Consider the following 24,471-nt stretch of genomic DNA (forward strand, 5'->3'; position numbering starts at 1 on the left):
TACATTTTGCCATCGTTTTATCACACTGTTGCTTAGGCAGAATTAATGAGAGATCAGATGCTGACACGGACAGTCCTCCATGTCTTCTGACACACCTCAACAAACTTTTTATCCCCTTTTCTCCCAATTTGGAATGCCCAATTCCCACTACTTAGTAGGTCCTCGTGGTGGCGCAAGTTACTCACCTCAATCCAGGTAGCAGAGGACAAGTCTCAGCATTTTAGCATTTATTTTGGATTTGTTTACTTTTCACTAAAACCTATTGTTATGCTCTGTCATGCAGGGTCCAATGCAGCTTCCTCAAACCCTGTTTTAAACTTCCTGCTGTATGTGCCAGGTGCCCACCACTCTCCTCTCCATGCCAAAAGGGAGGTGCCCTCCAATGGCTTTCACAGCCCCCGCTGGTGTGGCATCATAGTACTGTCTAGTGAACAAATATTCCCTCAAACCTCTAGGATACATGTTGGATCTGTTATTTTATCTGTTTTGCAGGGATCCCACAGTCATCGAAAACCTGGAAATATCAGAGAATTTTAAAAGTATGATTTACAGGCCTGGAAAAGTATTGGAAATTGATCATGGAAAAGTCATGGACATATCTATAATGAATATACCTTTTACTAATTTTGCATGGACAAAAAATATCTCATCAACTAGATTTCTTCCACTTGTAGAGTAAACCCAGTTTGTAAGATATTGTGATTTCTGATTTGTCAGTGAATCGTTCTTTTGAGTCAATAGCCAATTTTCAACTATCGGGTCAATGTGAGCCAGGGCTATCATCTGGTCAGTCGGGGCCAATACCCTCCAGTCGCAAGTCCAGAATTAATCTTCATTCCAACCATCGGGCCAATAGCCTCCCAGTGTTGCCCTAAAATCCATCCTTAATCTGCCACCCTGGTGCCAATGTCACACAACCCACCCATTTCACAAGCAAGATGGAAACTCAAGCTGAGGTTCAGTCTTTGGAGACTTGCTAGGCTTCAATATGAACAAGGATTTGTATTGAGCCCGCATCTTTTTTTCCTTTCCCAAACCTGTACCATTGTGCACTGGATACACAACTTGGCAAGTTAGGCGACAATTTACTTAATCACGTCTTTTTTTCGGCAGATGAATGTTGATCTGACGTTACGCATTTTCATCAGCCAAATATTCAGAAGAGCCCTGAATTCATTTACTGAGCAGTACTGACAATTCTTTGTTTATCTGTTGAGGTAAGCTGGTAGCTAGATATGAAAAATTGGGAAATAAGTGTCTTGGGTAGGGTGGCACCTGCTGTGTGTGTAAGGTCTCATGTAAGTTGGGACATAAAGTTCACACTAAGACTTGTTAATTGTTAGTTTGTTACTAAGTCAGTGCTTAATTTGGTTGCAAAATGTGATTTTGATTTCGACCATGGCATGATTGTTGGTGCCAGATGGGCTGGTTCATCCAGCTGGCACCAACAATCATGCCATGGTAGAAATCATTGAGATCAAAATTTTTCCCCCATTCTGATGGTTGATGTGAACATTAACTGAAGCTCCTGACCCGTATCTGAATGATTTTATGCACTGCTGCCACATGATTGGCTGATTAGATAATGTTGGTGCCAGATGGGCTGGTTTGAGTATTTCTGTAACTGCTGATCTCCTGTGATTTTCACACACAACAGTCTCTAGAGTTTACTCAGAATGGAGCCAAAAACAAAAAACATCCAGTGATCGGCAGTTCTGTGTACGGAAATGCCTTGTTGATGAGAGAGGTCAACTGACAACGTCTACGGTAACTCCGATAACTGCTCTGTACAATTTTGGTGAGAAGAATAGCATGTTAGAATGCTATTCTGAGATGCGGGTTGGCGGTGTTTTGGGGGCTTGAGGGGGAACTATGCAATATTAGGCAGGTGGTTTTAATGTTGTGGCTGATCTGTTTATATCATATGAAGTCTGTATTGGCAGCAGTTGTAATTAAATGAGTTTTTGTTTGAGTTTTTGTTTTTTCAAACTTTTTTATATCACTTTCTCTCCTTCATCCTGCTTTCAGGCTTCTGTTGTGAGTACAGCATACTCATCCTCCCCCAGGCTTTGTGCAGCAGAGTCCAGGCAGTGCTGGACTGGCTGACTGGGAGCTGGATCGGCTCTTTTTGGATAACATTGCACAGCAGGTAGGAGGTCCACATGGAGTTTATCACACACATCAAATAATTCTGGTGTACAATTTTGGAATATTCGTCCTCTATAAATTCTAAAATGTACAATTTAGCAATTTCTTCCACAGGTCTCTAGTGCAATGACGTCACTGCAGTCTGCTGTCGCAGAGCTAGAGGCTGGGAATTTGGTTTTGGACTCCAGCACAGCAGGGAAGCCATTTTGGCTTCAGAGAGTTTTCGAGCCTTTTTCGACCCCTCTCTTTTGCATCTCCTCTATTTTCCAGATGATCAGAAGTTTGCCATTTACATTCCTCTTTTCCTACCATGTGTGTGCCTTTTAAACTCTCACTGCTGAAAATTGTCAGCGAAGCTAGGAAAAAGCAAGCAGATAAACAACCAAAAATGACTTTTGTCTGGTGTATACACACTTGCACTTGCATAGAGTGTGCCTTTTGTTGTTGTTTTAAACACACTTGAACTGATTCAGCAAACTATATCAAAAGGTGATGTGTGGGGTACATTTTCTCAATATTTATTACACCTGGAGTCTAGCAGAGTCATCAATTGAAAAATTAGTTTAAAGTAACTTGTCAAGTAAAGTATGTCACTTATGTAATGATATGAAATATGTGTCTTGTTGAGTGTTTATTTGGCACACATTGGTGTATCTTTTATTTAAGGAATAGTTCACCCAAAAATGAAGATTCTTTCGTCATTTATTCATGCTAGATGATGCTAGGAAGTGAAATCGAGCTTGAAATCATGATTGCAAAGGAGACTGCTGATGTCAAGCTTTATTGTTATATTTTGGTCTGTTTTCACCTAAAAACATTTCAGAAGACTTGGATTAAAACAGTGGAGACCTAAGATATTCTTCAAAAAAATAATTGTTTGTGTTCTGCAGAAGAGAAAAGTCATGCACATCCGGGATGGTGAGTAATAATCATGAGAGTGAGTAATTAATGAGAACATATTCATTTTTGGGTGAACTATTCCTTTAAGGGAATCTTGGAATTAAAACAGTCTTCAAGGGAGCAACACAAATAATTAGTTTGTGTTAACAGTTATGAATGTCAGGGAATGTTGGATTGATGGGAGTTTTCAATATAAATAGGGTCATGACTCATGTATAGCAAGAGTTTTTAACTGAAATTAATGGGAACCTTTGGTCAGGGACGATGCCAGAATGTAAAATGTAATATGAATTTCTTTTGTAAAAATCCTTTTGCTCTGATGTTGACATAAGTTTCAACCTTAGCATACAGTTTTCTTAAATGTAACATGGTCTGATATAATGTTTTATGCTTATGTTAACATTTTTAATACTTATATTATTCTAAATCAAAATGTGAGGAGTGGATGAAAGTATTATTCATGGAGCTAACTACAGTTTATTTCCCCATTCGCACAGCTCATGCAGAGTGTGTTTATTTAGAATTAATTACAGATGTTTCAATGGCTGTGTCTCGTTTGGAAGGCTGCGTCCTCTGGAGGTCACATTTGTCGGCCGTATACGTCATCGAGGCTGTCTGGTTTCATTTTTTTACGTGTTTATTTTTTTTAATTTTTTATTGGGAATGCAATAAAGGTTAACAATTGTATAAATGTAAGTGCACATACATAAAAGTCATTGAAAATAGATAAAAAATAAGAAAAAGACAACAACAAAAAATATTACTGAATGTTCCCAGGATAACAAAAATAAAGCTTTGTCATACAAAATAAGATAGTGGCTTGTTGAAATACTGAATACCGGATTGATAGACAGTTTGATTAGAAATTGATAATAAACTAATAACCGATGTACTGCATTTTTAGTGTACATGGAATTATGACACATTCGGGACTAGCCTTTGATAGATGGATTTTTAACTTTGCATACCGTTTATCCTTAAATGCGAATGTTGTTGTTAAAATATAGATTGCCAGATATTTTAATGCACACAGAAAAAATAAAAGTGACTTCAAATTTAATATCTTACATATATTAAAGGTGCTATATGTAAGATTGACAACAAGCGTTTGAAATGGGTACTGCAGTTCAGCCCCGCCCCAGACTCGAAGCTCACCCGTCGGGGTGGAAATACTAGGCCTATTGGTGAGTGTGCAGTGGGCGGGATCACACAGGCCAAAACATAAACATAAATTCCAGCCCAGAATGGAAACTTCAAAGTAGAATATACTGGAAGTAGCATTGTTATCGGAGAAGCCAGTATTTCAACTTAGCATGTTTCCTATATCTCTAATGACATATTATGGTTATTTTATGACTTAGTAGCTACATTAAACATATTACATATAACACCTTTAATGTAAAGGAATATTCAGGGTTAAATACAAGTTAAGCTCAATCGACAGCATTCATGGCATAATGTTGATTACCTCAAAAACTTATTTTGACTCATCTCTCCTTTTCTTTAAAAAAACAAAAAGCATAAATTCAGGTTAGAGTGAAGTACTTACAATGGAAGTGAATGGGGCCAATTTCTGGAGGGCTTAAAAGCAGAAATGTTAAGCTTATCATTTTATAAAAGCGTTTACATTAATTATTTTGTTAAAACTCATGTATTATTTGAGTTGTTTAAATTGTCACTTTTACAGTAATTTTAGGAGTTGTTGACATTACATGGTCATGCATTAAATACTATAATTTTACACTGAGGTTAGTAAGCGATTTTAAGGTTCACACACAGGATGTTATTTACATGTGACAACTGCATTCTGCACAATTTGTACACCAATCTGACAAAGTTTCATGTCTCACGTCTGCATTCTGGGCAATGTGATGTGTGAATGTAGCCTAAAATCATGTTAACCCACATATTGTTTATGTCTTGTAGCTAAGTCATTCTACAGAATAGTCCACTTTTTAGGTAGCAAAATGCATGAAAATATATTCTATTTTAAAAAATAAGGTAACATTTAAGCCCCTTGGCTTTATGAATCCACAGAAATGCCGTACTTTTGCCACATGGTGTTACTTTATAGTTTTTGGAAAAAATACATCAAATAAAATACTTGATCAGTGTCAGTGGCTCTGGGATGAAGCAAATCATCTTTAGATCTTGGCCAGAAGAACCTCTATACCATGTCTGGCCATATACCTGACTAAAACAAACAATGATAACGAGTGCTATTTTATGCATAATAACTCCATGAACAGCTTTTACTAAAGCTTATTCACACAAACCTGTCACTAGTGTTACTGGTCATCACTGAGAAAAGGTAACACCAGTGACAATTTTCATGAAATATGGATTTTAAAAAATGGCAGCTGCAGTACCGCAAATCACATGTTGCTAATTATTCTGTACTCTAAAGCATGTCATTTAACCAATTTGTATTTTATTTTTTGGCCATTCCCTTGTAATAAAATAAGTTACCAGTGATGACACCTAAAAGACTCAAAGGAAATTATGAGACAAATGAGGCACTTTCTGACTATATAAAAAAGAGGCAGTAGACTTATAATGTACCTTTTGACACAACTTCAGCAAGTGGATGCATCAAATAGCAGGCCTAAGTGACGTACAAATCTGGATATTTTTTTCCAATCAAGGATGTTTTGTTAAGTGGTAACACCACTGACATGACTCCAGGGGAGAACTATTTCCATCATATTATATATCATATTTATTTCAGATCTTATTAAGTTATGTCATTAATTTAATAAATGTGATATTGGTATACATTATTACATTTTAAATGGGAGAGAAATGTATTTTTAAACTCAAAATTGCCCCCTAAAACCCAACATTTATGGTACTTGGAATTTTAAATAATTGACTAAAAACAAATATTGGATAATTTGTGGCTCAAATAGGTATAACTGTCCAAAGAACATCTTATATTAATAAAGCATGCAAATAAATTGTGCCTAAATAGTGGATTCGAGGTGTATGATTTCTGTGGACGTTTCTGTTGAATGACCCAGCAACTTTTGAAACAGTGTGTGTTTTAAGGTTTACGGATTGCCCCCATTCACTTCTATTGTAAGTGCCTCACTTTGACCCACATTTTTGTCTTTTTTAAAGAAAGGAGGGGCAAGTCAATATTATTTTTGTGGTAATCAATATTATGCCATAAATGCTGTCGGTTGAGCTTAACTTTTAATAATCCCGGAATATTTCTTTAAACGCAAATCACCTGCCGCAGCCGCACAACTGTCTGTCATGCACTTATTCTTCGTGCGGCTCCTCTGCGCAGGAGCGAGTTGTGCCGAGGGACGAAGCAACGGCGCCATATTTCGAGGGAATGTATTGTTTTTCATTTCTCGTCTTGGGAAATAAACTGTAGCTTTATTTGGTTAATTTATATCAACACTAATTGCTAATTCTTTTGTTTGACGGACACAGCAATTCTCTACGTTATCAGCGTAACTTCTCGTTAAATATGTCTGGTGTAATTCGAGGCCCTGCAGGGAACAACGACTGTCGGATTTACGTGGGTAATTTACCCCCTGATATTCGCACCAAGGACGTGGAGGATGTGTTTTACAAATACGGAGCCATTCGGGATATTGACCTGAAAAACAGAAGAGGAGGTCCGCCGTTTGCCTTCGTGGAGTTCGAGGATCCGAGGTAAATACACCAATCAAACCGTCTGGCCAGTATCTACGCGTCCAAATGCCTGTTTCGGCCCATTTACAGGTGTTGCTAAACCGATAGCCAATAATATATTTAAAATGTTACCGCTATGTGCTATACGTACTTATAATGCAAAAACTGATGTATTAGGTCAGGCCTGAGTTACGTACTCAAATAGGCGCGCGAATCTGTCAGCCAGGTCATATGCCTAGATAGACTACAGGGGTCCTGTCAGTGCTCATGTATTTCATTGTACTTTTTATGCAAATAGTTTATTTTAGTTATTGCATTTCTTTTTGCTTTTTGTGCAGTTCCCCTTTCTATGCATTCTTATTTTATTTTAGCATTGTAATCAAATTAAACAAATTAAAATGTCCATATTGTGATGAACAGTGAGGTTACTTGGAAGTCCACAATAAGTCAACTGATTGCTTTCTATCTTTGCAGAGATGCAGAGGATGCTGTATATGGACGAGATGGCTATGACTATGATGGCTATCGTCTTCGAGTGGAGTTCCCAAGGAGTGGCAGGGGAGGTGGTAGAGGTGGAGGTGGAGGGGGTGGTTGTGTTGGAGCTCCCAGAGGCAGATATGGCCCCCCATCCAGACGCTCTGAATACAGGGTCATAGTGTCAGGTGAGTGGACGGGTGGTATGTTGCGTTGTATTTTGTCTTGTATCAGGAATGTGTCTAACCTGTTACTCTTTATTATGACATCCAAATGTGCTTCTCTGTTGTTTTTCTTCCTCAAAATGATTCTTCCTGGAGTACCACTAACAGTACTTTTTTCATTTTTGGTTATTGGGATTTTGGTTGCACAATAATCTCTTTGTGGGATTTAATTTAATTTGGACTCTTGTAACCTCTGTCTGGTTTGCCCTTTCACAGGAAGGAAATACTGAGAATTGTTTTTAACACATTCAATACTATATATTGATTTTAAAAACTATACAGGGTTTCCGTGGGGCATTAAAAAGCATTAAATGTCATTAAATGGATTTTGTGAAAATGAAGGCCTTAAATAGCATTAAAAAGTATTAAATGTTATTCCTAAAGGCATTACAAATTTTAGATAGTTTTGAAAAAATAATATTACCAATTTGTTTTGAATATAGCCTTCACAATTAATAACTTGTATTTGCTGTCGCAAAATATGTTCATTGGTGTGATAATCACGCGGATCCAGTTTGGTAATTGCCTCCGGCCGGTGCAAAATTGACGTACCGCCGGATATTTGGACAGCGGCTGGCTTCGCCGTGACCGACAAAGTAACATCTTCAGCTACTACTACTACCACCACAACAACTGCTGCTGTAGTGACCACCGCTTCCTGCGGAGCCACTGCCGAAGGAAAATTTATCGAACTTTGACCAGCGTTTGTTTCGAATTCGACGCTGTAGGCAGAGGTGCAGCACCACTCATACGCATCAAATGAAGGTGTTTCTGAGTTGTTCCAGGGAATGTTTCCTGATTCGCAAATAGCCAAATCTTTCACCTGTGGAACGGACAAAACAAGCTACATTTTAAAATGTGGACTTGCCCCCTGATTTCTGCGATTTAACAATACTGGCTTCTGTAGCCTCAGCCAGGAAATTATACAGGATCTTCCTAGATGAAGAGAGGAGCAAGAGAGAGGGTGCCATGCGTGGACTTAAGAGAATAGCTTTGGAAGATGAGCTGAAAGAACTGAAAAAGAAAAGCGAGGTGTCGATTGAGATGTGCGCCAGCCTTCAGAATGATGTCGATCAACTAGCTGAGCAGGCCAAAAACAAATCTAACACACTCATGGCTGAAATGATTACAAAATCTAATACTATGAGGAGATACAAGCACAAATGCAATGACTTGAAAAATGTTGAGTCAGAGTTGGAACTAAAAGTGAGCGAACTAATGCAATGGATTAATTCTCTTATTTACACAAAGTTAAAACTGTAATTTCTATAGCACTTTCATACATTCATTTCCAGCCTTAAAAAGTTCAGAGTTTTTCCTTCACTGTCCAGACTGATAGAATTTGTGGTTATAGTTGAAGGAGGTCACGTGTATTCGATGGCAGTACAATTTACACAAACAGAAACATAATGGCTTTTTTTCCAGTCATGGACTGATTTTTCAGTATGCCTATAGCATTCAATATCTAGTTGATTGGTACTATGTTAAATTAAATTTGACACATCTGCAAATACATTTTTATATTTTAAGCTGTCTCCTGAGCCATTGCTAATTCAGATCAGAGTGATACAGTTTATTTAAATGATGTAGATTGTCTCAAATATCCAAGATTATCATCATTGTCAGATTGAATGGTTACAATTGGGACATGGGCTTTTTAAAAATGTATCGGTTTTTATATGTGTGTATATATATATATATATATATATATATATGTATGGGATTAAAAATGGCATTAAAAAGCATTAAATTATCCTGGAAAACCTGGAATTTTGCAATGCAGATTTCCAGTAATGGAAAAGTCATGGAAAATGAGAAAAAATATCTAAATGTCCTGGAAAATATTAATTTAACCATTTGAGTGTGTTGCTGGCAAGGTTTCTGTTATAAAGCACAAAAACATGGTAACGATCTGACTCAGAATAGGAGTCAAATACACATTTGTATAGTTTTTTTTCACTGCTGGCGGCTGCACATTGTGAAACAACATCAGCTGTTAAGGGTGCTTACACCCTCATGATTGATTACACCAGCAGCCATTGTGGTGCAGTCTCATGCATAAACAAACTGAATGACCTGGTACTTGTACCGATCGACTGAATGAGAGGGGGCATGTTTTTCATTTACTTCTGCATCGGCATGTTAGTCTACCTGGTTCATCATGGAGCAAAAAGGGCGGAATAGCTGTTAATGTGTAAAAGTGACTGATGTTTCTGCATGTTGAGGGGATGTCACATGACTTGTGTCAGTGCTGCCGAGTACATTGACGTCAGCACAACCTCATCTTCAAAGTTTTTTTCACACACATTTTGCCTCACAAATGATGTCTTTGAGAGTACAAAACTACTCAACTCATGTGAAATGCACTTTACAATGACGAAGGATCATCATTGAATCTCAAAATTATTGTTATTATGCTATTATTGTTGTCTTTTCTGATAGGTCATGTTCAGCAGTTTAAATACTGTAGGAAAATGATACAGTACATCTGCTTTGTTTTTATAATGCTTAAATTCTGCTTATGTCAGTAGATTTGACATGCACATTTTTATAATGTAGAAGGTAAGGACATTATTGAAACTCATTATTATTAGACTATTATTGTTGTCTTTTTAGATCAAAAGTTCACAAACTTGAGTGGAAATTATTGATCTGCTTTTTTATTATAATGCTTAAATACTATATAGTCTCTTGGCAGATTTCAGTTTTGAACATTTCAAATGATTCAATGACTTGCTCATAGCACTTTAAACTTTCATTTGTTCCCACCTAGTGACATCTGCAGAAGGATTCACTAAACTAATCAATTTCACTATGTAACACAATTTTTTTTTCCTGGGTAGTAAGTGTTATTTCTTAATTGCTTATGCCTCAAAAGTATAGAAAGTTGCTATTCCACACAAACTTTGCTTTTGTGACCAGGACAGTGATATTTTGAAATGTACCAATTTCCAATGAGAAAACGGGCACAGTCTTTTCATACACAATGTCAGAATAAACAACATAAGAATCCAAATTAACATGTATTTATACTAAAGTAATACATAAATGACTACAAAAGATTTAGAAGCGAGTAGTTTTTTTAAATTTACGATTCTACTGTAAATCACTTTCACGAATCAGCCCCCAAATGTAGTCTCCCATCACGTTCTCATTATACTGTGCTTGATAGCGCCATTCAAAGTCCAGTATATCCTATGAAAGCGCTCTCCTTGCTCCTCCGAGTGTGCTCCCATGTTCTCCTTGAATTTATCAAGATGAGCATCAAGGATATGGAGTTTGAGGGACATCCTACAGCCAATTGTGCCATAGTTCTTCACCAGAGCCTTAACAAGCTCCACATACTTTTTGACCTTGTGATTGCCCAGGAAGCCCCGAACCACTGCGACAGCTGTTCCAAGCTGCTTTCTCCTAACTAGTGAGCTTCTTGGGGAATTAATTGCACTCCAGGATCTTCTTTATCTTTGGTCTGATGTAAACACTGGTTTTGACCTTTGCCTCAGACAGCTTAGGGAAGAAGTCTTGATGGTACTTGAAGGCTGCCGACTCCTTATCTAGAGCTCTGGCAAATTGTTTCATAAGGCCCAATTTGATGTGGTGGTGGCATCTGCACCTTCCGGGGGGTCCAACAGTGGTTCCCACTTGACATTGTTCCTCCCCACAGAGAACTCTGTCCGTTGTGGCCAGTCCCAACTGTGGTAGTGTGCCTTGGTGTCCGTGTGTCCCAAAGGCAAAGATGGCAGGGAAACTTGGTAAACCTGCCTTGTAGACCCATCAGGAATGACACTATTTTGAAGTCTCCTATAAATTGATAGATAATTTATTGTCCTCAAAGAGGAAATGTGTTTCCACTGTCGGTGCGTAGCAAAACATAAACACAACAACACCATACATATTAAACAATCAAAACAATCACAAACAAAGAGGGACAAAAAAAAGACCTCCCAGCCTCATCATACTCATCATACTTCAAGGCGTCCAGCAAGGTCTTGATATGTATCCACTTAGGCTGCTGGAACTAAACTGAACTGGTGGGCTTAAGGCCCCTGTATTTATTCTACTATTTATATTACTGGAAATTTCTTGAAAGTTCTAGAAGTTACTCCAATTTTTTTCGGCACTGAATCTATTTGGAATGTTCTGGAAAATGGGTACATTTTTAAATATCACTGTCTTGATCACAAAAGCAAAGTTTGTGGGGAATAATAGCCATTTTCTATACTTTTGAGGCATAAGCAATTAGGAAATAACACACTACTCAGGAACCAAAACAATAAAAAAAAATGTTACACAGTGTTATTGAATCTGAACATATTTGTGAAACAGAAGCAAGCCACATCAAAATACCTTTATTTTTGCAGCTAATTCTACACAATTGTGCAGATAATTTTCTATATTGAATCATTAAAATAGCTTAAGTTGGTGCTTTTAGCTTATTCTTTAAAAAAAATAAAAAATAACCCCAGAAAACATGTCTGTGGAGTAGTGTCTCAACTTTTTGGACCCTCATGAGTTCACATCCCTGTGAGTTCTAAACTTTAGACGTTGATGACAGTCGGACCACTGATTTAAATCAAATAAATTCACACTGGGTTCATAGCGTAATGATTCGGCCTTAACATCTCGGAATGTGAATTAATTTTCTGTATTTCAACGATCAGAATCCGCTTATTCTGCGGTTACAACATGTAGTATGCAGAAAACATGGAATATAGTAAAAAAAAAAAAATGGCATTGGCAAAAAAATCGCAGAATGTCATGGAATATGACATACTGTATTAGGACGAAAATTTATGTTCGAATGTACATTTAAAATTGCGACATGTCCAAGTGTGATAATTTTTAGTTTTTTTAAAGTGTCTGATTTAATTGAATAAATAAATAATCTGCAAGTGATGCGTGCTTCAAAATCAATGTGTAAAGCCGGCCACTTATACTGAAAACACCTCATCATGATCATGTGTACACTTGTGTGTGTGTGTGTGTGTGAGATGACAGAGACAGATGAATTGCACAGCACATACAGATAATGTATTTAATTAAATTACTGCTTTATGGGGATTAATAATCACACTATGCCATGGAGCATACTGCTTATCTGGAGGTGAGAAACTACTATCAAAAACCTCACAGAAACGGCAAAATAAAAGCTCTATTTAAATGGACGCATGTGTATTTGCTTAAATATTACACTTGTTGGTGCATAAAATGTCCTATGAAAATTGTGGCTTGAAAAGAGTGGGAACCCTGTTATCGTATCAGCAAAAGCCAGTATCGGTCAACCCCTAATTCATATGCTTTTATATACTGGTACATAAACTAATTTTAATATGATGTGTATATGTATGTGGAAAACATGTCTTGAGTACTTTAAACTGGGAAATTCCCTGTTTTACTGATAAGCAGTGCTACAAGTTCTAAGGCCTTGTTGAATCTGTTCCTCAGCCGGTTTAATTAAAAGAATCTGTGATGTGTGATCTATTTTGAGATTGTGTGGGTTTGTTCTGTATGGGCATACAGTATTAATTTTTTGTTCAGGTCTTAAAAAAAATCGAAAGTCTTAAATTAGATTTGAAAATTCTGCAGCAATGCTGATTTGTGTTTGAATCTTTTTACTCAGGACTTCCTCCTAGTGGCAGCTGGCAGGACCTTAAGGATCACATGCGTGAAGCAGGTGATGTATGTTATGCTGACGTTTTCCGAGATGGCACCGGCGTTGTGGAGTTTGTGCGCAAAGAAGACATGACCTACGCTGTTCGAAAACTGGATAACACTAAGTTCCGGTCACATGAGGTAGGTTTGAGTTCTTCAGAGTAGACCGCCATTGGAAAGGACAGGACAGGGCATAGCTTAAGCATTTGGAAATATCAAGGTAAGCTTGATGTCAGAGACCCATGATGGTGCCACATGGACTAGGAGGATCCATGGAATGGATCTTTTGAATGTAAGTGATTTTTTCAGTAGGCCACATACAGAAAGAATTGTCAGTTATGTGATTTGGCACAGTGCTTGTAAATCTAAATAATCTTTTTCAGAATTATGAGTAATCTGTCAATTCTTAGTTCTTAGTTAGAAAGTGTTCCATTATGTGTTCTTCAGGGGGAGACGGCATACATCCGTGTAAAGGTTGATGGCCTGCGCAGCCCCAGTTATGGGCGCTCGCACTCTCACAGCAGGAGTCGCAGCCGGAGCAACAGCCGCAGTCACAGCTACTCTCCACGCCACAGCCGAGGATCTCCACGTTACTCGCCCCGCCACAGCCGCTCCCGTTCCCGCACCTAAACATCCACATCACAACTAGTTGGCTGGCCAAACTCATACACCCTGTGTCGCCCTCTATTAGACCCTCTGTTATACTTCATTGCTCTCTTGGCTTGTTTTGTCTCTCCACTTTACCCACTTTGCATTCCACTTTGGTTTGTTACAGAATGTCCAAACATTACATTTTTATTTGATTGTCATTTCGCTAATTGTAGTTAAGTGGATGTTTTCCGTTCTTTCTCATCCTTCCCTGTCAGTCCTTTTTTTTTGTTCTCTTCTATCCCATGACCCTATTTTGTGTGTTTGTCTTGCATTTACATTTAAACTGGATATTTATTCTCATCCCTTATATACTATATTTGAGACAATAAGGGGAAATGTTGAAATGCTTTAAGTATTTGTATGTTTAATTTGCTACTGTTATATTGTTAATGATGCTTCAATTTTGGCTTTTTCTGGGGTGGAAAGTTTTTTATTTTGTTGGACAACTGTTCTACTTTTACCTTTTCATGTCTTTCTATAGACAACAGAAGAGCAGGATTAAAGAAAGCATTGGAATAAAGGATTTTGAAGCACAGTTCATTCATATTAGGATAAAGCATTTTTGGAGGAGGAGGAGCAGGCATTTCATTTAAGGAAGCAATGGTATGACGACAATCGGCTTAGGCACCTATAAAACAAGGCAGTTTTTTTTTTTCTAAAGACTTTCAATAGTCTGGAATCTCATAGCTGAGTAACACATTAGTTTTGCTTTGCCATTTTTCCTTCCTTCACAACACCCCCTTCCCCTCTTTAAATATATATTTTTTTTCACGGGTCGCTGCTAAGCATGCATGTGTACTGTCTGGATGTTGCAAAGCTTGTGCATACATAAAGACGGCATTGTTTTATTTTTTGGCTATTTTGTCGGATATTAAATGGACTGTTGTCCATACTGCTGGGAATTGGGTTTATTAGAACCTTATGTAGATTTAGCAATAGATACCCAAGATAAACTTTTGAAATGTGCAGTTCTAATGTAAAATGTTTCAGGCAAAGTGTGTCTTTTTTGTTTTTATATGTTAGTTTGGCTTGTTTTTCCAATGAAGTAAGCTCAATTGAATGTGTTTAGGTGGTGCTCTAAATTTCTGCCACAGCATATCATAGTCTGGTATCCTTTTTATCATTTACAATATATAAAAAAACACACATATTAACATACTACTCCTAAAATCAACTTATTAAATGGTAGATAAACCAGAAGCTCTTAATTTAGCTGTGATTCTAACTTGTTACCTCCCTCTTTTTGATTTTGCTGGTATTCAAAGGTTTGGATTGGAGGAGGGGCTCACTGTGTCCCGATCCTTGGAGCCGAATCATTGGATCAGTTCAGGATCAGGAGCAGAATTAGGATTAGGATAAGGATGGATACATACATGGAGCGGGATCAAATTAACCGGGAGCGGGAACCATATGAAAAGAGGATCCCAACCCCAGCCCCACATCCCCCACCAAATCACAATTAAAGGAGTTAAACGCAGAAAAGGATATTTGACGTCTTAATTGGCTTCTTTAAAACCAAATTCTTTTTTCCGTGAGTCGTCAATGATGCGTGCAGAAAGGATCCAGGCGCTTCTTTTGTTTTGTGAGATGAGTTTTTCGAATTTGATAAGGAGCAGAGCAAGGAACCAGAAGGCTGGATCAGTTGCTTTGGATGGAATCCACATGAAGAGCGTGGTAAATAGAGGGTAATTATAGTGGGAGGGTGGGCTAATAGGGATATTTTAAGGGGATATTGTAGTTTATTTAGGGTTTCAAAAATACAAATTACTTATACATTTGTTGGCATTTGCTGTGTTGGTAGTGATGTTTCTTTTCCTCTATTCTTAGTATTTAGTGCGTCCTTTTCTCTCTTTCACCCTTCTATAAATAAAGAATGAATGTCCATTTAACTTGCCTGTTGTTTTCATTGCTTACTTTTTCTGAAAATCCATTTTACACTTTGCATTTTTTTTGTCTAGGATAATATGAAACTTTGACACAACAACAGTATACATAAATGAACGTGTCCATGAAAAATGTTGATCTAATACATACTGAATAAGGAAGTTATACAGATATGTTAATGAATAATCTGGGTACAATACAAATTAAGCATACAGTTGCACTATAATAATAACAAACATTTTTGGTTTGGAAATGTATCGGGCTCTGTACAAAATGGAAGGAGAGTTAATTGAATTTCTGAGGACTCGAGACGTTCCTTAAGGATCAAGTGAGAGACTTAAAGAGGATAAGGTAAAATAGCGTTAAGGACAGGGTTGCCAGATGCCAGCATGGTTTTCCAGCCTAAAACCTCGTCAAAAACCGCCCAAATTTGTTTTGGCTTGTTTCTCGCTATGGTTTCTCGTTTAAACACATGATAATCATTAACGAGTTTTAAAATTACCCATTGGTCCGTGTACTTTGCGTCCATTCGTTTTTCCTTTTTTAACCTGTAATCAAAAATTAACGGTTGTTGTATTTTTAAAACACAAAGTTGAACACCAAAATTTGAATTTGAACTGCAAATGCTGCAGTAAAAATATATATGTATGTATATATATATATATTGTATAATAAATATATAATATTTATTTTTATAAAATAAATTTAAAAAAATATATTGACGCATTGTTTATGACTTTTTGCCCCTTTATTAAACATTTAAAATATTCACAAATTAATATGGAAAAAATGTCCATATTAATTAATTCTAAGGCCAAACCCGGAAATTATATTTTTCCCGCAGTGCTGAATGAGAAGAGCCATGTCTCTGGAACAATACAGAGAGGTGATTTAGATTTTTGTTCTGTGCATCTGGAATGCACCTGTCTCGTCTTTCAGTATATCAGATAGTTCATCAACAGCATTAATGGCAGTGTGGCACGCAATGTACGTTGCTATCCGCAGTTCTCGTCGTTTCTGGTCATTGTTGTCAGGGTTACTGGACTCACCCACTCTGCTAACTGTCTGACCGTTGGCTGGCACCTTGCCTTATGCTTCTTGGTGGATACATGATCTTTAAGATCTTTTAAATGAGCACGGAAATCAGCGTTGCAGTATATACAGTGTGCCTGTCTTTCTTCTGCACCCGGTGCAATCTATGACTTTAAGTCTGGATCTCTTTCCCACTCTTTCCTGTAACTTTTTCTATATTTTGCCCACTTTGGCATATTGTCAGTGTCAGTCAGCTAGCTAAGTTTGAAAACCCCGCGCAATCTAGTGTGTTTGAGGGGAGGGCGGTGCCGGCGTGCGTGACGTGAGCTGAAGGGAGGGAGTCTGTTGTGAGTTTAGGGGGCACGTCAGCCAGACCTGTTGTGTGTGTGTGTGTGTGTGTGTGTGTGTGTGTGTGTGTGTGTGTGTGTGTGTGTGAGTGAGTGAGTGAGAGTAGGCTACTGAACAGAGAGTCGCCGAAAGAAGGATCTGAAGTACCGATCTTTCGGCTACAAAAACCCGCCGAACTGATCCGAAACCAGCCCAATTTTTATCCACCCGCCCAAACCCATTTTTGCCCGCAAAAAAGATTGCAAAACCGCCCAATTGGGCAACCCTGGTTAAGGAGGCCAAACATCAATTTGTATTACAATGTGTATCGTTAGCACACATGTGCATTTACTTTAAGGTAGGCGGTTTCTAATTGTCATAGTAATCATCGACCTTTCATTTTAGACTGACATAAGTGTCATTGCAATTATGACTGAAGCAGAACTTGGAAAATATATCGTTAGATATGGGGACCGTCTTGCAATCAGAGCTTTTTGCCGCCAAAGACTCGCGGCCTGCGAAACTTCCAAATCGACAGTCCTACAGAGATTAAGAGACATTTACATTTATGCATTTGGCAGACGCTTTTATCCAAAGCGACTTACAGTGCACTTATTACAGGGACAATCCCCCGGAGCAACCTGGAGTTTTGCTCAAGGACACAATGGTTGTGGCTGTGGGGTTAGAACCTGTGACCTTCTGATTAACAGCCCTGTGCTTTAGCCACTACGCCACCACCACTGAGACAAGATGCATGAGGGTAAAGGGGGCAGTACATCTAATAATTTATTTAAAAATGCATGTATGGGAAACAGACATGCATCTAAGGAGACCATTTCATAATGGAGAATTCCACCGAGTTCGACAGGGAGGAGGAACGCGACATCTGTCAGTCAAAAAGAAGACATCGGTTGAGGAATTAATGATGACGGGAAAAGATTATTTTTTTTCCTAAAGGGATTTCTTCGAAAGTTCCCGCTGAAAAGTACTCTTTTGATATGCGTGATTTCAGTCCGAAAACAATCCCATTAAGCAATACAGTAAATGAACTGTATGAGCAGAGTAAACTCAAAATGCTACGATTGTACGTTTGCACGACGGAAGTAGACCTAGGGTGCTCCTCATGTGATTTCATCAGACTCATCGTCCTCAGATTTTATGCCTGAAGAACTGGATAGAGAGCCAAGAATGGTAAATTGGCAATATGAAAACATCATTTAAAAAGGCATGTAGGCCTGTGTTGTACTGTAAGGCAATTGATGAGTTAAATTCAACTTAAAGTGATTTTTATAGTTGTTCATGGGAAGAATAAATGCTTCACTTACATCAGTTTGCAGTATTTAAATTACTGAAGGGTTTACTTAGAACTTTTATAATATTGTTATTGATTCTTTTAACAGACTAAGAGAACCAGAAGAACTGCAAAAAGAACAAGACAAGCCCTTCTTCAAACAAGTGACCCTGTGCCTGTCAGTCATTCAACACCCTCTGAGCAGAAGGATAGCAATTCTGCCAATCAAATTTCTGAAAAGGAAAATGGAGGAGCCTCTCTGTATCACCAAGATACTGACAGTTTGGATGATTTTAATGAAGATTCAGGGCATCGGTTGCTGTTTCCATTGATCTATCCCTGGAGGACTCAGAGATTCAGTTTGGAATTGTTCATGATCATTATCACATCCTGATTCCACTCTTCCCTGGACTACAGAGGATGGTGTGGGTCCTAGACAGGTATTTATATTCAGAGGCGGCGGCAGCCGATTTTGCCGGGGCTTCAACCCCTAATGTTTTGAGTGTAGCCCCGAATGTATTTTGAAAAGTTGACTGACAAATATGAAACTGGACAATAGCCTATGTAAACCCCCGAAATCATAAGTTGCCTTATTTCATTGTGCTTTGGCTTTGCACATACTGCATACAGCCTGTAAAAATAGACATAGGCATAATCTAGCCTATAGAATAAGTTTCTATGCTGTCGGTAGCCTATGGGTGACTCCGTTTCTTCCTCTCTGTTGAATATGCAGCAGGTAGGGGAGGAGCTTGCACAGTCGATGACATCATCTAACGTTACTTAACAGCAGTTAGCAGGAAAGACAGCAAAAATGAAGCAAATTAGGCTTTGGGGATTTTTTTGAAAGAAGTCAGTTGGTAAGAATTCACATTTGTTTTTGTCCTTAAAGTCTGAAGATCATCATCTGGCTGGCTTTCACCCACAGTAGGCTAAACGTGAAGAGGTCCACTACCGACACATGTTGTAGCCTCTAGCCTCCTTGTTAGCGCATTCGCCTCTCATGCCAGAAACGTTGGTGCGAGTCCCGTTCAGAGTGTATTTTCTTGTTTATCAGGTGTTGTTTTTGCTATGGATAACCAATAAACATTAGCATAAAATGTATGTGTGACTTGTTTTGTGATATTTGTTTGTAGTAAATATACACTTTGATTTGATTAAATGGTTTTGTAGAGTGTAGCAAAGATGAGCTACAGACTGAGGAGCAGCAGCTGTGCCAGAATCAGGCATGGAAACTGGTAACAATTAATCAGTCACTTTACTTTAAAGTTAAAAGTGAAACATTGTTTATCTCAATGATCTTAATGAAAGGATTTTGACAGATGAACATGGAGAATTATATACCGTTCGATGCCATAGTGTGTCAATGAACTTAGACTAAAGTCATTCATGTATTGCTTTAACTTAGGGTCTTATACATCATTTTGACTATTTATGTCAAAAAATATAAATTATTTATATTCAATAAATTTTACCTCACTTTACTCACTATAGTATAACTCTTTTGTGATGACTTTATTGTAATGTACATGAAAATTCAAGAATCATGATAGATCTTAGGGCAATCCCATTGATCTGCTCTTCCCAATACATTTTCTTCAATGGTATTGGTCTACAATTTGAAATATGTAGCACTTGATGAATTAGTTGTTTGAAGCTGATTTGCAATAAGTTATGTGCTGTATCTGTTCTTTTGCATCACAGATGATTCAGGGAGGAGAGAGGATGTTGAGGATAGTACTAGAGTGGAAGATTTAGGAACTGTAGAAACGGGCCCAGGCAAAACTCAAAGAATACCCTCTCACCAGCTTTGGACTACAGAGAGGTGGTTGCTAGTGTGAAAATAAAATTGTCTGGGCTAAGCCCCGGATGTCCTTCAATGCTGGAAATGCCTCTGGTTATATTTATAATAAATATAAAGAAAAAACTTTAAAGGAATGGTTTAACCAAAATGAAAATTCTTTCATAATTTACTCACCCACAGGTTGTTTCGAACTTGTATTTTTTTTTCCTTTTCTGTAGAGCACAATCTTGGTTCAATCTTGGTTGCTCCTTGTCATATAATTAAATTGAATGAGGACTTGGTCTGTCAAGATCCTTAGATTATCAGTGAATAACGACTTAATTTTGAGTCTATTCCTCACAAACTATTGTACCACTTCAGACAACTTGGAAAATAGAACAAAATTGATGGTGCTTTTATCATTCAATTTGTTTTGACAGACCGAGTCCCCGTTCGCTTTCATTATATGGAAATGAAATCTCCAGGTTGCTCTGGGGGGATTGTCCCTGTAATAAGTGCACTGTAAGTCGCTTTGGATAAAAGCGTCTGCCAAATGCATAAATGCATAATTCATTTAGCAGACACTTTTATCCAAAGCGACTTACATATGAGAACAATAAGCGATTTAACATAAGAAGTCAATAACATGAGAATGATGAGAGAATTTAAATTTTTTGGGTGAACTATATGACCTGTGAAACATTACATCTTATAATGCCAAATAAATTTTTTTGTTTAGTGCCAATGTGGGCTGATGCTTTACAACAACTATGTATTTAGGCTTTATAACAACTGACACAATAAATGTATAGTAATTGTTTTAGTATTAACATGACTCATGAGATGGATTGGATGTGTTTCTAGATGGTTTAAATAAAAGCCCACAGTCACACTGGCACTGTGTTCTTTAATGTTATCTACACACGTAATACAAATTTTCCCATTTTTAATCCTATTGGATCCACCATTAAATGGTCAACCCCCCAATTAGATGGAGCAATCTCTGAACACCACCTTATGACAGCATTAGAAGAAGCATCCAAGGGAGTGAAACAGATTAGATATGTGAAGATAAGATGGGCCAATGTTGTAAAAGATGTTTTGGAGATCTTCATGGACCCCCAAATACTGAAAATAGCCCTGCGAATTGAACTCACAAATGAAAACGCTCTTGATGATGATGGAGTGTCACGGGAACTGTACACAGCCTTCTGGGAAGATTTCCTTGCTCAGTGTGAGGGTGAGGAAGAACGAGTTCCAAGACTGCGGCCAGACTACTCAGAGAGAGTGGCAAGCTGTTGGAAGAGTGTGGGTGACAGGATATGCTGATCATGGTTTGATTCCTGTCAGGTTGTCTCCAGCATTTATATTGGCATGTTGACACTGTGGGTGAAGAGCTTCTGATGTCCTCCTTTTTAAAATATTTGTCTATCTCTGAGCAATCCGTGGTTGAAAAAGCAGTTCAAGGCAGCATGGATGAAAGTGCTGAAGAAGATTTACTTGACCTCTTCTCACGGATGGGCTCACACTGCCTCCAAAACAGAACATGCATTCTGCTATTTTGACAATGGCTCACAAAGTCCTGCTTCAAGAGCCCACATTTATAATTGACTGCTTCCGCTCCATTATGCCAAGTGGCATTCTGAATCTAACCACACAAAGCATTCTGGAAGCTTATAATTCAAAGAAAGCTACAAACAAGAAAGTGGCTCAAATGTTTAAGCCATCAAAAGATTTTCTGAACCAGCAGGAGCAACTTACCCTTAATCATTTGCAACGAAGAAGCCTAGACCAAAGAAAACTTGAGACCTTCTTACGGTTCTGTACAGGATCTACTGCCATGTGTAATGACAAAATTGAAGTCATGTTTAATGGATTATGTGCTCTTGGATGGAGTCCTGTTGCACACACATGCGGAGCAGTTCTCAACTTACCATGTACCTACAACTCATACCCAGAATTTCGTGCAGAGTTTGACCATGTGCTAACTGGAGATTGCTTTGCAATGGACATACTGTAATTGAAAAAATCAGTGACTGTAGCTCATTTAGTTAATTAAGCGTATTGATGCACTGTAAATGTATGTTTTTTTACTACCTTTTATTATTTTTATGAAAAGTAAAGCTTTCATTTCAGAGTTTCCATTTACATCCTAAGGATATGGAATCAAAATTGGCCTGTTTATATAAAACCTGAAACTCAATTCAACTGAATGTTTTTCGAGAAAATACTACTGTGTTTGAAATGAGTACAGTTACATATGATTTGTAATTCAATGTTTATTGGTTACAAGTCAGAATCATATCAAATAGTCATCCGTTGGACAGTTTTGTTTGTATACATAGACACAGAGAGTACCATCATTTTGTTTCACTGCATGAAGTTGATGAGATGTTGTATTGCTGTTTTGCAGAAGTGTTTTATAAATCAAAAGTTTTTAATGTTTTAGCCAAACAGTTGTTTAGCTATGAAAAGCTATGCCTGTTCAATTATAATGCAGTTCAAGACTCAGACAAGTTTCTTATGCACTTTGATTTGAATTCATACTGTGTATACTTGTCATTTATTTTATGTTATTAGAATTGACTGTAATGCAGCAAACACATGGTCGGGTCTGAGTAACCATGTTTGTAAATGCTGTCAGTTGATGCCAGCAGTGTATTGTCTGTTTTAACAGTATACTGTCAATAGAATTACCCCATTTTGTTCATAATCCACAAATCCCTTACTGTTTTTACACGGCATTTGAAACATTATTAAATAGCCTACATCCAAGGAAAACACAGTATCCAGAAATTAAAATTCTGACATTTACTCACCCCTGTGTTGTTCCTAAATCACAAGACTTTCTTTATTGTGTAGGGCACAAAAGGATATTTAAGGCAGAATGTTAGGGAATGACAGCCTCAGTCACCATTCACATTCACTGCATCAATATTCTTTACAATGAATGTGAATGGTGACTGATACTGTTAGTCCCTAACATTCTGCCTTTCATATCCTTTTGTGCCCTACACAATAAAGAAAGTCATGTGATTTAGGAATAACGTGAGAATGAGTAAATGAAGAATTTAGATTTTTGGGTGAATTATTAATTTAATAGTTTATGACTGTTGAAGTAACAAACAAGGGGCATTGCTCACAGGTACAATGTAATATGTAAATATTGACAAAGAAAGAGGCGTGGTTTCTTCCATTTTAAACTTTGAAATAATTGTAACAAATGTGAACACTTTCACAATAACATTACATAAGTATGAATATATACATTTTATATCTGGATCTCAGATAAAAAAACATGCAAAGCACAGGTTATAATGAGGTTCATATCTCATTCTTTAAATGCAAGTACAAGTCTATTGCTTGATTAGAGTCCTTTGGAAGATCAAAGTGTGTCTCAGCCATGACAGTATTACAAATGTCATAGACAGTAATGTCTTTGTATTGAAGGTCAAGTTTAAAATATATCTCTATAAATGAATGGGCATCCATGCTCTCAGTAGCTTTGAGTAAATGAATGATGGCAATGATGCAATCGGAAAAGAGCTATACACACTGGAAACTGTAACGCGTGCCCACAAGAAACGTTTCACGTGCGCACGCGAAAGTCTCTGTGATGTTTTTTTTTTTTTGCACAGGTCACATTAGGGGCTCCGTACTGTTCACATGTAGATGCTGCCTAGTATTTAAATTGATTCACTTTTTGAATTCACATAAGAGAGGATGAAGTTGTCCTTAGAAGCAATTTGTTTCATGACAAATGTGAACAAACAGTGTATGCAATATTTTAGGTAGGAAACACTTATAGCCACAAAATTCATTACAAGCTTGATGTGATATTTGCAGGCCTGTAGCTAGTGGGGAGAATGTGGTAGCGATTATAGGGGCCTAAAGGTCCAGGGAGACCCACAACAAATTTGAAATGTTATTATTTTAATAGGAAGGTGCCCAGAGCAATATATTTTCACAGGGCCCAGAATTCCTTGCTACGGCCCTGTTTATGTGGATAATACCTCATAGAGATCAATAACATGAGGATGAGTAAAACACCCTGCTCCAAATTGGGTAAATCCGCCTCAAAAGGGGGAACAACCGTGGCCGCCATGTTGAAGGGTTGTTCCAAACCGATGGACTCTTCAAAACGGCCGTTTCCATAGGGTTCAACTGATGGACACTTTAATGCCAAGCGGACCGGAACCAGAGAATATGTTACAAATCTGGAGGTTTGCAAAGTGTATTGTGTAAATTAAACAATTGCAACTACAATCTGGTTCTAAAAAAAAAAATCCATTCAACCCTTCGTCTTTTAAAGCTTTTTTCTTTTAAACTGGCTAATGTTTGTGTTTTACTGTAAATTCGCTGGGTCTGCTATTCTAAAGCAGTTTAAATAAAAGAATTATACAGAGTGGCATTTTATTTAATTAATAAATCCTTGTCCGTTTGTCTATTATTTTATTATTGTT

At 37.7% G+C, this 24,471-nt stretch overlaps 1 protein-coding gene across 3 annotated transcripts; it reads left to right on the forward strand.

Moving 5' to 3' along the window:
* The first annotated feature begins 6,341 nt into the window (after positions 1–6,341).
* On the forward strand, positions 6,342–22,638 carry LOC127627868 (serine/arginine-rich splicing factor 1B-like). 3 transcript variants are annotated; one of them, XR_007968588.1, is made up of 7 exons: positions 6,342–6,714; positions 7,168–7,355; positions 13,012–13,184; positions 13,491–14,297; positions 14,960–15,368; positions 18,338–18,668; positions 19,930–22,638. XR_007968588.1 is itself a non-coding variant. In XM_052104464.1 (4 exons), exons 1-4 carry the CDS (start codon positions 6,527–6,529, stop codon positions 13,671–13,673), a joined length of 732 nt encoding a protein of 243 aa, XP_051960424.1. In that variant the 5' UTR covers positions 6,342–6,526; the 3' UTR covers positions 13,674–15,573. The 3 variants fall into 3 exon arrangements, 1 of the variants encoding a protein (XP_051960424.1); XR_007968587.1 differs by lacking the exon at positions 19,930–22,638 and having other exon boundaries at positions 18,338–19,329; XM_052104464.1 differs by lacking the exons at positions 18,338–18,668; positions 19,930–22,638 and having other exon boundaries at positions 13,491–15,573.
* Positions 22,639–24,471: the final 1,833 nt, after the last annotated feature.

Source organism: Xyrauchen texanus, chromosome 34 (genome assembly GCF_025860055.1).
Source record: "Xyrauchen texanus isolate HMW12.3.18 chromosome 34, RBS_HiC_50CHRs, whole genome shotgun sequence".
NCBI classification, from domain to species: Eukaryota; Metazoa; Chordata; class Actinopteri; order Cypriniformes; family Catostomidae; genus Xyrauchen; species Xyrauchen texanus.